At 43.2% G+C, this 14,558-nt stretch overlaps 1 protein-coding gene across 1 annotated transcript in view; it reads right to left on the bottom strand.

Moving 5' to 3' along the window:
- LOC139639647 (serine/threonine-protein kinase DCLK1-like) overlaps positions 1-13,440 on the bottom strand; it is a gene marked incomplete at its 5' end in the record, with an annotated part of 31,406 nt that extends 17,966 nt beyond the window's left edge. Inside the window, 3 exons of the mRNA XM_071513791.1 lie at positions 377-471; positions 10,242-10,349; positions 13,341-13,440. Of these exons, the coding sequence (XP_071369892.1) occupies positions 377-471; positions 10,242-10,349; positions 13,341-13,440 (303 nt within the window). The remainder of the gene's footprint in view (positions 1-376; positions 472-10,241; positions 10,350-13,340) is intronic.
- Positions 13,441-14,558: the final 1,118 nt, after the last annotated feature.

The raw sequence follows: 14,558 nt of genomic DNA, 5'->3' as shown, positions 1-14,558 counted from the left end.
AGAATTGTTCTTTAAACCTGGGGTAAGACTTGTAACATTAAGGGATCCCAACATGAACCTGCCATTACCAAGAATCCCGGAGCAGCACTGTGTCAGGTCAAGGGTCAGACCCCCCCCACCCCCCCCACCCCTCCACCCCCCACCCTGACCCTTTCTGAGACACTAAAGATGGAGGGATGTTGTTGTTTCTCCATATTCTAGGGACTCTAAGATGTAGTCGGCCTATGCTCAGTCACGGCCTTGTCCTTTTCCTGAGAACATAGAAGGAATGTGTTATAGATTAAGTGTCACTAAATGTTAGGGCTGAGTGTGTGTGTGTGTGTGTGTGTGTGTGTGTGTGTGTGTGTGTGTGTGTGTGTGTGTATTTGTGTCTTACCCTGCGTCGGCTGAGGCTGCCCGGGCTGGTCGGGGAGGGGCTGGGAGATTTTCCCGAATGAGGAGTGGACAGCTGACTGGCCGGTGTCCCATTCACTGGAGGGAGAGAGAGAGAGAGAGAGAGAGAGAGGGAACAGGATGCAGAAGATTGAGAGGACGGGTGAGAGGGGCGAGAGTGGGAGAGAAATATTGAAATAGATTAGCCTTTAACGCGAATGGGTATTTTCTAGAACAGTTATATTTCTGAGTGTCTAACAGCGGCCCACACTTCCGCCCTCAGCATCCATCCATCCACATGAATGAGGCAGAGGAGGTGGAGGTGGAGGAGGAGTAGGAGGAGAAGAGAGGTAAAAGAAGAGAGAAAAAGGTTTGGAATCCATATTGCTGCTTCTTATTTTAGCCAAAAAAAACAAAATTCGTGATGGTCCAAATCCCCCTGACACCAGGCAGTTATATACCTGGGCCCTTACAACATATGTGTACTGAACTATTACAGCATGTTCCCAGCTTAAAGTCTAATGGCTCGAAGTCAATACATCACATCAAGCTGTCCTCATTTTCAACCAGTTCCTCCACTCAACACACTACTGACCCCAAGCTGATCTACTTTTCCAGCTGCAGCACAAACCCAGCGGCATAACCTCATTAAACAAGAACATCTGATTAATCAACGCTGCACCCGGATCCTGTGTGTGGTCAAGTGAAAGGCAGACTCAGATGAACTCCTGATGGCATCATTAACCTGCAGAGAATCAGGAACAAACAGCCTGGCTGCATTAAGCTTCCTCCTTATTGAAAACACTGATTACTCTGCTATATGAGCAACCATACTGGACTGGTTCATCCCAGATTATGACTCCAGTCTGCCCTTATGAAGGCCTATTAACCTACAGCAGTGATTTACAGCTAATAGGACTGCAGTAATCAGTAATGACAACTGGAGCCTTTTTCAGCAGTCCCCACCAGGCCCCACTGAGGTCCTCAGACCGCCACAACACTTTACACCTCACATAATGTGTTGCGCTCATTCCTCGGCAGAGTTTCAGTGACTGAGTCCAGCTGGAGCGGTGTGATCAGCTCTCAGTAGCAGCCCCTAGTGCCTGCATCAGGCCGATCCTCATCGGCTCCAGCTGGAGCCCCAGGACCTCCAAAATCCACTTGGCCCGGCTGTGATAGCCTGACAACTTTCTATATGACAAGTTTCAACTCTCTGAATGACCACTGCTGTAGGCTGGTGAAAAGGCTTTAGAATAATTGAGATATATCCGATAAACTAGTAATTTTTTGCATTTAGTTAACAAATCCTAAAGAGCAATGACTTCTAGAAAAATGTAACCCATAAACATCACCAGACCCCTGATGTCTTATTGCCATTTCCCAGCCATTTTTTATTATGACAATGGCTTGCTTACTGATTACAGCTATACATCCAATCAGTCATCTATACCTGATAACATTTTTAGAGTAGACTCCATCCTGACCATGTTGATATCACCACCCAAAGTATAAATAATTATAGGCCTACTAATAATAATTAATTAATGTTTATTCCCCTGTTGAGATCAAAGAACTTCCTACATTATTCAAGACAAGGACAAAAAAAACACATATTAACAGACTAAAATAGCTTGACACGCCGTTGCACACAAACAACTATTTTTACATTTTCCATCGGAAATGAAAGATTAGAAATTGCTATGGTTTCGATTTACGATAAAAATCCAAGCAATATTCCTGGATCTGACACCGGGCATCTTCATTGATGAAATTCAGCATCACCGTTACGCACACGGACAGACCCTCCTCCGAGTTACACAACGATAAACATTAACATTAAGCCATTTCACAGCCTAGTACTACAAAATCACCCGTATGTCACATCGCAAAATCAAGCCATACAGTGTACAAAATCACACCGACGTCGACCGGCGAATCACACATAACCCGGGAACATAAAGTCGTCCGAATGGGAACAACTTAGTTTAAAATTGTCCAGCTTTCAAATTATTTGGAGAAATGCCGTTTACGAGCTGAATAAAAAGGTCGATCTTGATTCCTACCTTCCACTTCCAGCATGATGAAAACACAGTGATAATCCAAAGCGGGGTAGAAGAAGAAGAAGAAGAAGAAGAACAGCACCTCTGTATGAGCTCCGTCCAATTTTAATAGTAAAGTCTACTGAATGGGAGAGACGGAGCAGCGCTGTAGTACATGCGGCTCATAGGCGGAGAAGCTGCTTGCGCAAACTCTGACGCGCACCGGGGACAGAGAGAGGGAGAGAGAGAGAGAGAGAGAGAGAGAGAGAGAGAGAGAGAGAGAGAGAGAGAGAGACGAGGTAAAAAAAAAAAAAAAGATCTTTTGTTTTGATGCTTTGGCAATATTGTTCTTTACTTTCAAGCCAATAAATCATGTTGAAATGAAATGACTTGAACTGAGAGAGATAAGGAGAGAAAGAGAGAGACTGGAGGAGAGAGTGAGATAGATAGAGAGACAGAGAGAGCAAGAGAAAGAGAGAGAGAGAGAGCAGTGAGGCAGACTGGGATGGGTCAGGGGGGGAAAGCAGATATAGCCTAGTCGGCAGCCTATCCTACATACAGCATGGATTTTGGAGGCTCTAATGTATGTCATCCAAACACAATCTTCAGGGAGGGATGCTGCTGTTATTAAAGGAACAATCCACCCTAAAACACTTTAACGCTGTTCCTTGACAGCTATTGGTGATGTGCTTTGCATTTCTCGTCGCATCACGATATTTGCAGCGAGGCTACAATGGAATTTGATAGCAGAAAATTGTTCAAACACCTAAAACATCAACAGTAGGCTAAATGTCAGGTTTTGGTGTCAGTCCCTCAGAATCAAAGAGCAAGGCCTTCTTTCTAGACTCACCATTTCACACGACTTACATTCAACAATCATACAAGGAGAAATCCATCGTAGAAGAGGCAGAGATACCAATGTTTCTACCAACAGAGGCTTCAATAGACCAGAATGCACTGCAGCAACAAGACATGTTGCCTTCTGAGTAAGGGGCGCGACTCAAATTTTTCCCGACTGGAAAAACTCGCTCTCTTGATCTTACTATTACTACTTCTATTGCTCTCTCCACCTACACCTATAACCCACAGCTGAATGGAACAAGTTCACGCCCGTTCTCTGGGGGGGGGCTGTCAAAAGCCATTCTGGGAAATGTAGGAAATCACTAACTGAAGTAGAAGTATAGTATAAAGACGAGGCAGGTTGAGGCAAAGTGGAGGCAACAAAAAAGGTAAATTACACTTTACACTTCATCGCAAAATAAGATGTATTGAGCTGGAATGTGCTGAACATTACAAACTGTTGATATATAACAGTGTAGGCCACTTTGAGTCCTAATAAGGGGCTGTTTCATAAACAGAAAGCTGGCAGGAAGCATGTCATTATCTCGCCATTATCGCAAATATCAACACTGCCTCGGCCACATATCTGGATGCAGCCTGATCTCTGTTATTTGTGTCTGTGTTAAAGTAGAGCACACTGTGTTTATCTGCTTTCAGACTGTACATTTCTCCAATTTTTGAGTAGGATTTATGGAGTGAGAAAAGTCGAGAAGGTTCCCGAAACCGCGGGGTCACAGTTCAGAAAGTGTCACCGCCAGCAGCTGATGCTCCGGGGAGACGGGGGATTTGTAGGTGGGTTTGAGACTACACACTTCACCACACCAGTCTCCCCGGTCGTACGGAGTTGCTTGTGACAGAAAGAGAAAGATGAGACACATAGGTGACAAAGCGCTGCTTGCTGGCACCATCTGCAGTTCTGCGTTAATTTTAGTTGACATGATGCATCGGAGGAGAGCAGAGAGACAGATGGTGAGAGAGAGAGAAAGAGGGAGGGAAAAAAATATAGGAGTGCAAATTGTTTTCTCACATTATTTTGGGTCGTTGTGTACAGACACCCACTCAGGGCCGTGAGATCATCACATAATGAAGCCCAACAGATGACAATGTCAGGCTGACACCCTCAAACCTGCCCACATACACACACACTGATGAGACTGAGACTGGCAGACTAGCGGCTCAGCAGGCCCTACACCTCGCCTCACAGTGAAGGTGTGGAGACGTCACACACCTTCACTAGGCACTTTGAAGACTTGGACGTGTCAGTCAATACCTTCACTGGAAAAACTATTACAGCACTTCCACTTCAAACATGTTTCCTTTCCTATGTTTCCTTGCTGCCTTGAAACGGCAAGATGACTGAAATAGTATTTAATGGTTGGGTCAAAGTTCATTAGTTGTTCTAATGATTTAAAAGTGTTTATTAGTTATAGGATAAGTTCACCAATTTTGAACCTATATATAATTTGTCTCTAACATACTTGTAGTACTTGGACCCACAGAGAGTATTGGCTTCAGACTCAGCTGCTCCCCCTGCTAGACTCCACAGGGGAGTTGAGAGTAAACGGAAAAGTTATAAAGTAAATAAATTAAAATTAGCTCTGATTTCATGACAAAGTTCCGCCATTACTTACATTTTTACTAACCAGGAAATCACAGAACTATTTTTCTCTGCCGCAGCACAGACTGCTGTGAGGTGAAAAGTGCATTACTGGCGGCGTGATCTAGTTTGGCGGACGTTCAGGTCAGATTGTAAACAATTGCACATGGAGCCGGGTAGAGTTTGGTAGAAGACTATCCACTGAGTGGAAAAGCTGCGGTGCTGCTGCTTTCTGGGCTGCGGATATAAAGACGTTGGTTGGTCACTATATTGTTTTCACAGACTGGCTATTTTGGAGATATTTTGACAAACCGTGTTTGAACTCATTGTTAACAGCAAGAGGCCAAGTAATGGAGCTCGCCGCTTCAACCAACAGCTGACTTGGGAGCCAAAATTGTCTGCGGGTCCAAGTACTACAAGTATGTAAGAGACAAATTATATATGAGTCCAATATTGACAAACTTATGCTTTAATATTCATTAATTCATGAACTGCATTCTAGTGTAATTACCTCCCCCAAGGAGGTAATGTTTTCACCTGCGTCTGTGTGTTTGTCCATCCGTCCATCTGTTAGCAGGATATCTCAAAAAGTTGGAGACAGATTTGCAGAAGTAGGTAGTAAGAAATGGTGGAGGTCTGTTGTCTAGTCTCTTTCACTAGTACAGAGGTTTTTGGTGTCAGTTGTTCATGCGTTACAAAACTATGGCATATTCTGAGCATGGAATTATAAGGTTATATCTGACTTTTTTTTTTTTTTTATCAAAATTGTGTTATCTACATATTCATGATGAGTGCTACTTTATGCTTGCATTATGTTATTTTTTTTAGAACCATTGGGGTTAAATGTTTAAAAAGATGGAAAGTACATAACAGCTTTGCCAGATGCGATGTCAAATCTTTGATGCTCAAAATCTCAACACTGCACTCCACCCAGATAAAACCTTATAATTCCCAGCTCACACTGTGCTGAGAGGTAAGCAGCTGAATCTGCACCACTTGCCACATCTAACAGAGAATGGCTACTCCACATTATGGAATTTCTAAAATCTAGAGAGTATTGGGGGTAGGAATTGGGAATTGAACTTATTTACATTTTAATCAGATATAGACTGTTACTTTATTCAAACAAGAAGAAGGAAGGTTTTCTGGTTTAACTCAAAAACAATCTGTGCTAGGAAGCATGCTAATAAGCTAACAGTGTTTCTTATTAAACTGTTATATGATCAGTTTAGTGAATACGTGGTAAAATGTTCTTTCAGCTCATAATTTTAAGTCGCACATCATAAACTGATGATTACAAGTTATGAAGCTGATAACTAGCAATTGTAAGGTGAAATTGCCAAACAGATGTAGTTAAAGATGAGTTGCTTTCACTGAATTGCACTATGGGTTTTTACAGTGTAACATCACATCTAAGAACGCAGCAGAACTGGGTCCTCTGTTTGTGTGTGAGTGTGTGTGTGTGTGTGTGTGTGTGTGTGTGTGTGTGTCTGTCTGTCTACCCACTCTGTCTGTCCCTCTCACACAGATCCACATTCCTCAGTGGTGTCGAGGTCTCAGCTGCAAACACACAGTGAAGAACAGCCAGCCAGACACACGACGCACACACACGCACACACACACACACACACACACACACACACACACACAGGACACCAGGTGGTGTTTGACAGCACATGTGTTGTATTGCACATTCTCTCTATCTCTCTCTCAGACATAATCCTTGCTTCACGTCTTGTCTGAACAGTTCGTCTGGTCCAGATTATTATATGTGATAAAGAATATTATTAACGCCTGTGTTAGCTTGAAAATGAATGTGGAACTTCACACTTGCTGTCTGAAAACCTAAAGATCTGTAGCAAGGTTTAAAATTAATGGAGTTCTTTTCCACTGTGCAGTATGGATGAAAAATAATTAAATTCTTCTTGTGCTGGTTCCTAAATATCAATAAATAGAACTGCAGGAGCTTTCTGTGTCTGTACTTTTCATTTCATTGTCAAGATTACAAATAAAAAGGTCTGCATGTTTTGACTGTAACGGTAATAAAAGAACCGATGGACGCAACAATGAGATTATCCTCTGAATAATTAATCATCTTGCATTCAAAGGATTATTCTGCAAAAATAATAGGCGTAACACTCCACATTAGATTCAGGTAATTAGCTGGCACACTTACCTAGAGGGACCTGCAGCGAGTGAACAGACAGAGGCTTAAGGAACCTTTTTCTGTTATGGGGATTGAACTTGTGACCTTTCCATTACAGGGCGGTCTCGCCAAGCACCAGGCCACCCTGCCACCACAACGCCTCAGGCAATGGCAAGTAATGCAACGACCTCAGTAGCTGAATGGTGTCATGAGTTTGTTTCATGGCAGGAGACCAGAGAGAGAGGTAACGCAAGTTCAAAAAGTTTCACTTACTTACACATCAGTAGGCTACACTTCAATACACTAAGCAAACCCAGCTACGCCTGTTTTGAGTGATATAACATGTGAGAGTCAGCTGGAGTGTCAAGGTTTATATCTAATATCTTTGTTTTTGAGACACGTTAATATTTACTTTCCTGGTCAGCAACTGATAGCGTACTGTGAATTGAAAGTGTCTTCTACCTGGCTAAGACAAACCTAAAATTATCACAGTGAGTTGCCATAGCTCGTTGTCAACTTTGATCTATTGTTCTGTCAAATAAAACTCGTCAATCATTTTTCTTTTGTGTCTCATATTGTTGTATGTAGATGTGTGCATGTGTGAGACATGCTGTTCTAGCTGACACCTTTTCTCTACATGCTGCAATTCACTCATTTGTATCTTTTCATTTTCATTATCAGTGATGAGACTGGACCCACATATGGCCTCCTTGCTAACAGGTCACATGGAGAAAGGTCCAAGCTCTAAGAAACCCCTGTCAGTCCTATCAGGAAACATCTTCAGGAGTGCTTCCATTGGTGACACTGTCGGTTGAGTCACAGAATCACAGCAAAATCATAAAAAATAAAATGGCAGCTGTTATTTAGCTACAAGCTAGGTACAAGCTATTACCTCTGGTCACCTCTGGTTAGCAACTTCATCACAAAGTCATAACATCATAGTCAAACAAGTCATAACAACATGAGGTGATATCTATGACAACAGCATGCACGCATATGCACACAGTACCTGCTGTTTTGATTGGTTTGACTATTTAGCATAATTCTGGGCTAAACTGTCGTCAGGGGGAAGAGGGCGTGATGCGCTTCGAATGTGAAAAAAAAAACAAACACGCCCGAGATCGTCTGACTTTCAAGATTAGAGTAAGAAAGCAACGGAATACCAATCAGGGCCAAACGGAGAATTCATTAATAATTTGTCATTTCTTCTCGTCATTCGAATCTTAACACTTGTGGTGCAAAGGGACGAGGTGTTACGGAGAGTCACTGTGCTGCGGTGAATACAGAGTGGCATGAAAAAAAAAAAAACACACAGACAACAGTTATATCTTGAAACCTTGGAAGGTAATGAGTAGCGGGAGAGCCGGAGGCAGAGCGTTTGTGAGAAGCGGCCGTCTGACTCAGGGCTCCAGCGAGGACCGAGCGTCAATCAGCTCTGTGCTCTACAGACGGGAAGCCGCTGCCATATATGGCCGTCACATGCTATTGTATCTCCAGCCACATGCTCTTACTGTTCCATGTTTCCATGGCAACCAAGAGAGTCTGTCTTTTTTTTCTCTGTCTGTCTCTCTCTCTCGTTTTCTCCTTTTCTCTCTCTCTCTCTCTCTCTCTCTCTCTCTCTCTCACACACACACACACACACACACCTTTATTCCTGAATTGCCTCAGCCAGTCAGATCAGATAGCATATGACTCACTCCCATAACCTTTTCCTTAAACTTTACAAGTCACCTGCATCCAAAACCGTCTCTGTTCACCCTAGCTGTTTATCTCCTTCTAGCCCTTTTCCCTCTGTCTCTCCTTTTTCCTCCGGCATATAAAAGGACAAAACAACACAAATCGGATGCATTTTGTCATCTCATTTTGTCAAAATTTGTCTGGTTTCATTCCAAAAATGATATACAGTATATCCATTTTGGGAGAAAAATGTTACCTGAAATTCATTAGTCAGTGTCTCAGAAACATAGATGACTCCATTCTCAAACATGGTGTTGTGTGTGTGTGTGTGTGTGTGTGTGTGCATTTACGTGCGTGCGTTAACGGCAGGTGGAATGGCTTCTTTCATGGGAGTTTCTGTGCGTTGCATCATCCTATCGAATCATCCCCAAACCCAATAAGACTCTGTGCACTCACTCACATCACAAAATAATAACAGTAAGAGTGGACACACAGGGGGCGCCCCGGTGGCTCACCGAGTGGAGCGCGTACCATGTAAGGCTCAGTCCTTCCCGCAGCGACCCGGGTTCGAATCCGGCCCGCGGTCATTTGCTGCATGTCCTCCCCTCTCTCTATCCCATACCTTCCTATCTCTGTCAAATAAAATGCCTAAAATAAATCTTAAAAAAAGAGTGAAAACACAAATGCGGTGTTGCATAACCAGATATTTTACTCATAGGCAGAGTTCATGCTGGTAGCGTGACTGGTAAATGTAGGAGCTGACACCGGTTAACTCTCCAAACTGAAGGAATGTTGTGCCACCCATGGACTGGTGCAGCCGGGATGCATAAATCGGCTGTCAAAATGAATAAACCATCATACTCGAGTAAATCCTTCTTGCTTTGCCGTTGCTTGTTTGCCTCCAGAGCGGTTTTTGACTTTCTGCCGGGACAGTCATAATCATATAATCATCACTGTCAGACACAAACAATACAGTATGTACCGGCGCAGACTGTCAACATTTCATTACGATTCATTAGTATGTCAGGTGAAGAATGGCTTGTGTGGAGCTGCAGGATTGAGTCACCAGCCCCTTCCCTCCCCTTTCCCTCTCATCTTCAACTCCCTCTCCCCCCTCTTTTTTACCTCTCTCATCCCTATCTGCCTTTTTTCTCTGCTCTCCCCTGTGAACTCATTCTCATTTGAATTCATATTATGCATGCAACGAGACACAACTGACACACACACACACACACACACACTGCCAGACACTCCGCAGACCTATGATTTCGTTTCAGTGTTTGTTTGTACTGTTTTCATTTGCTGCAACACTGATTAAGTAATGGGCTAGAAAATACTAAGCAAACACATGAAAAAGTATTAGGATAAACACAACTCCCAACTGTGTCCAACAGGTCGAAGACAGTCTACACACTATCCACGCAAATACACACATATACAAAGACACACACACACACACACACTCAAATACCGTAAAGGACGCTCACACACAGCATATATGATAGCTGTATGGGCTCCATAAGAGGAAGAGGAGAAAAGATGAAGAAAGAACCTCATGCTAAGGTCTTACCAGACACAGGGGACTTGCTGCGTCGTGATTGGCCTACGGCCCTGGGGGAGCCCCGGCCCAGAGAGCCCGACATCTTCCCATAGGTCACTGACTTCATCACACGACACTCTGACAGCACAGAGAGAAGAAAGGAGACGGAGAGATTCAGCAGTCATTTAGAAACCACTAATTCATCCGCACATTTACTTCAAAGTGCCAAAGACGTCTGCTACTTACTTAATCAACTTCAGCTATTCTTAAAAGTCATGCCATTCATACAAGAAGCACAAGCATCAGCGTTGCTTCAGTCTCCAACACTTTAGAAATAGTATAATTACGAGTCTTCATTTGTGACAAATCCAGGACTTACAGTGTTTAAAGTTTGATTCAGAAGTGGTAGCAACTGAGCTGCTATAGTTGACTAATGATTGGGAGCCAAAACTCCAATATTGTCGTGTTTGCAAGCACATAAATTATCCACTCAAGTAGTGAATATGACATTTGTGACATGGTGACATGACATTGTGTTTTGTAACACACACACATACCAAAACTAAAAGCTTTAATACAATAAACTGAGAGCTTTAAAACACGTCAGTACTCTTAACGGATTGAAATCTCATTTTATGGACTTCTGACCAACCATTGTTGTTATGTTTTGACTGATTTTGACCTTTAGTCGTACAAGAAAACACTAAACCGCTAATGTATCGACGCAGCCGTAATTGGGTTTACCTTCAAGTCCCCTGCAAAAATGAGCTCTGACCTTCACTGAGCTTAGTTTCCAAACGCAATTATTGCGGCGTTTCAAGGATGACAGTCATGACTCACGGAGGTCTGGTATTTTAGAGGCGCACACTCCTAACAAGTGAGCCATGCGATGGTACGCATACACCTTCCCTCCCTCACCCCCCCAAAAAACTTTGCTCCTCTTCTGTTCATTAACCCAGCCCCATTATAGCTCATTACCATTCCAGACCAGCGGGAAGGGGGAATTAGGCACCGAGGCTGCCATGTCTGCGTGTGTTTGCCCGCACGTGTGTGTGTGCGTTTTTGTGTGTATCTTTGTGCGTTCTTTGTTTGCGCGGCAGCCGCTGTGGCCCGGTGATTAATGCACAATGCAGAGAGTTAACGTGATGACAGTGTGTCAGAGTCGAGGCAGAAGTGATAATTATAGTGATGCTGAGAGGAGGGGAGAGTTGTCTGCCGCTCTGACTCCGACTGTCTTTCTGCCTCGCGGTCTGCCTCGCTCGTCTCTCGGCCTCCCTGTCTGTCTATTTCTGTCTCTTGCTCTCTGTCCTCCGTCTCTTGCTCTCTGTCTCTCTGGGCGTGTGAAGAGGTGTCAAATTGTGCTACCTCCCTACTGGGACGCAGGGAGAGAATTAAAGTGTGTGTGTGTGTGTGTGAGAGAGAGAAATGTATGAAGTGAGTGAGAGAGAAGATGCAGACGAGAACTGACAAAATAAGAGTTCAAAGAAAAGAAAGGTGGGAGTGGAGGGAGATGAGACTATCATCAACAGCTAATGAAAACACTCATTCTGCAAACATGGGCGTTGAGTGGCTTGCTGCGTGTAGGAGGATGCTTTGTGGTCTTTCTCAAGGCAGAAGGGTTGTCATCAGAAGCCTGAGGGACACTAGTTAATGGAACCAGATAGAGCCTATAGTTCTCAAATGAGAGGAGAGTGGGGGGGGGGGAGTGGGAGAGAAGAAGAGAAAGAGAGGCAAGAGGGGGAAAGAGGTGGAGGTTGGCGACCCAGGTGGGATGGATATTATTGAATAGATGAAGGGATTACAGGGGAAACAAATGGTTTTAATAGACCTCTGAACAAAAAACAGTGCTCACTGATTCATAGGAGGGAGAGAGATGAGAAGATGAGAATACAGATGAGCGTTAAATGGCAGCACACTGATGCAGAGGGGGAGTTAAGAGAGCGACAAGACAGATGGGTGAAGTGAGGACAGAAGCGCCGCTAACCTATTCTCAATAGACAGCAGAGGGCAGACAGGCGGAGAAAGAGAAAAGAAGAAGAATAGTACAATAGGTTAGGAGATGGCTTAAAGTGCAGCGGTCCCGTTCTTCCAAGAGGAGAGAGGAGAGGAGGAGGAGCGGGGAAAGACAATGGAGCGTAATGAACTGGACAGCCTACACAGTCCTCTGCCACCTGAACCATGGGGATGTGTCATACACAGAAGAAAGAAAGGGGCACGGTGCAACTGAAAAGTGCACAAGAAATGATACAGGAGAGAAAAAAAAGGGACTGCCAAAGAAAGAAAGAAAGGGCTATGGTGCAACTGAAAAGGAATGATACAGGGGAAAGAAAAAGGACTGACAAAGTAAAAAAGAAATAAAAAGAAAGAAAGAAATCAACAAGGATGAAAAAAGCATATACTGAGCAGTGAACAGACAATAGGGCCGGGCAATAAGGACAAAATTAATTTAATGATCATATAAGTAATTATTTTGATCACGATGTATAACAATATCTTCTAAATATGCAAAATCACATGTACAATAAAATAATCAAATTGATGTTCATCACATTGAACTGCATGGTAATATAAGGATAAGGATAAGGATGCACTTTATTGATCCCCTAGGGGAAATTCGATAATAAAGTATAACATAATAAAGTATGTTAAACATATAAGTATGATCATGATACAGTAGAGTATATTATATACTGTACATTATGTTTGTTTCAGATCCCATTTTGTGATAGATTTTATATGATGTTAGATGTTATATGGACTAACAAACTTCGCCTGTGTTTCAACTGGCATGAGGTTGAGTAGATAATGACTTTTGCGTGAACTATTCCTTTAATTTGTATTTGCTTTTTATCATTCATTTAGACAACATAATTGTAGGCTATATCACAATAACTTGATACCATTGTTTCATCCGGATATGATTCTACTGAAAGAAAACTGATAATACTGAATTACTGCCCAGCTCTAACACACAGCACACAAAACTAGAACAGTCCTAGACAGAAACAGCCAGAAAACACAGCTAGGGGCAGGAAGGAAAGGAAAGGACAAAACAAAACGGGGGAGCAGACCGAACAGTCAAATGTGAAATGTCAGCGTGGAAATGTCAGAGGAAGCAAGTCGCCTCACCGCTCTCGTCCAACATGAAGTCATCTTGGTAGCGGAACTTCTCCGGTCCACACGCCACAAAAATGTCCTCATCGCCAAAGAAGTCCTGCAGACACGCCACCTGGGAACAAACACACATGCGGACGAGTTAGTTCCGATTTTTATTTTTATCCTTTATTTATCCAGGGAAAGTCGACTGAGCACACTGGAGCTTTTTCAGCTCTTTTCGACGCTGCCCTGCTTCACACTCACACAGTTGCACACATTCACACTGGGAGCTGAACACTGTGTACAACCACAGTTTTCTACTGTTGCCACTGAGCAGGCCCACTGGAGCAGTTGGGGGTTCAGTGCCTTGCTCAAGGGAACAGCGGCAGTGATTGTTTACTGAGGGGAGAGCATTACTCCTTCACTTTTCCCATCTACATTTTCCCGTCCGGTCTAGAGATTGAAACTGCCTGCTTCTCTTAAGTCTCTTAACGCTAGGCTACTGCTGCCACCATATACATACACAGTACATACATACACACACACACACACACACACACACACATATACACTCACACACATGCAATCCTCTTATGTGGGCACACAGTAGGCTATACTGCCTTCATTTCAATGTTACTGCAATAGTTTACTCTTTTAATCAATGCTCTTCATAAGCTGCATTCTTTTTTCTATTTGTAACTTTTCATTTTATCTATTCATGTTGAATTTTATCAGATTTTTATCTTTTATCTCTTATACTATATATATAAAGTCTGATGTGTTGGATTTCTGTTTCTGGAGTGCTGGAGTCTATCATCTATCTATCTATCTATCTATCTATCATATACATATACAAAGATAATATGGATGTACAATTACATATAACTATAACAATGCACACACTTGTACACACTTAGAGACACGCTGATATACTCACACACACTAAACTGACTTCCCTTTCCTGTGCTCAGGCAACAAGGCACATGCACTGAGCCCCAGGAGACGGAGCAGAAACGTGAGGGAGGTCAGTGTGTGTGTGTGTGTGTGTGTGTGTGTGTGTGTGTTTATTTGCTTGCATGCGTGTTCATTTGCATATGTCTGTGTCTGTGTGTGTGCGCGCCTGGGAAGCCATTCAGCTGCTGTGCTGCTGCGATGTTTGTGTGTTTAATCAGTGTATCAGCGACTAATGAGACCTTGCTGACTCACTGATTTGCTGATGCTCTCCAGCACACGTGCACTGGACCCCAGATA

This window comes from Centroberyx affinis, unplaced genomic scaffold, assembly GCF_046629955.1.
Source record: "Centroberyx affinis isolate AG114_WGS23_722 - 3 ecotype Tasmania unplaced genomic scaffold, CSIRO-AGI_Caff_v1 ptg007515l_1, whole genome shotgun sequence".
NCBI classification, from domain to species: domain Eukaryota; kingdom Metazoa; phylum Chordata; class Actinopteri; order Beryciformes; family Berycidae; genus Centroberyx; species Centroberyx affinis.
Note: the sequence above shows the minus strand (reverse complement) of the source record. Positions and strands in the feature narration are given on the sequence as shown.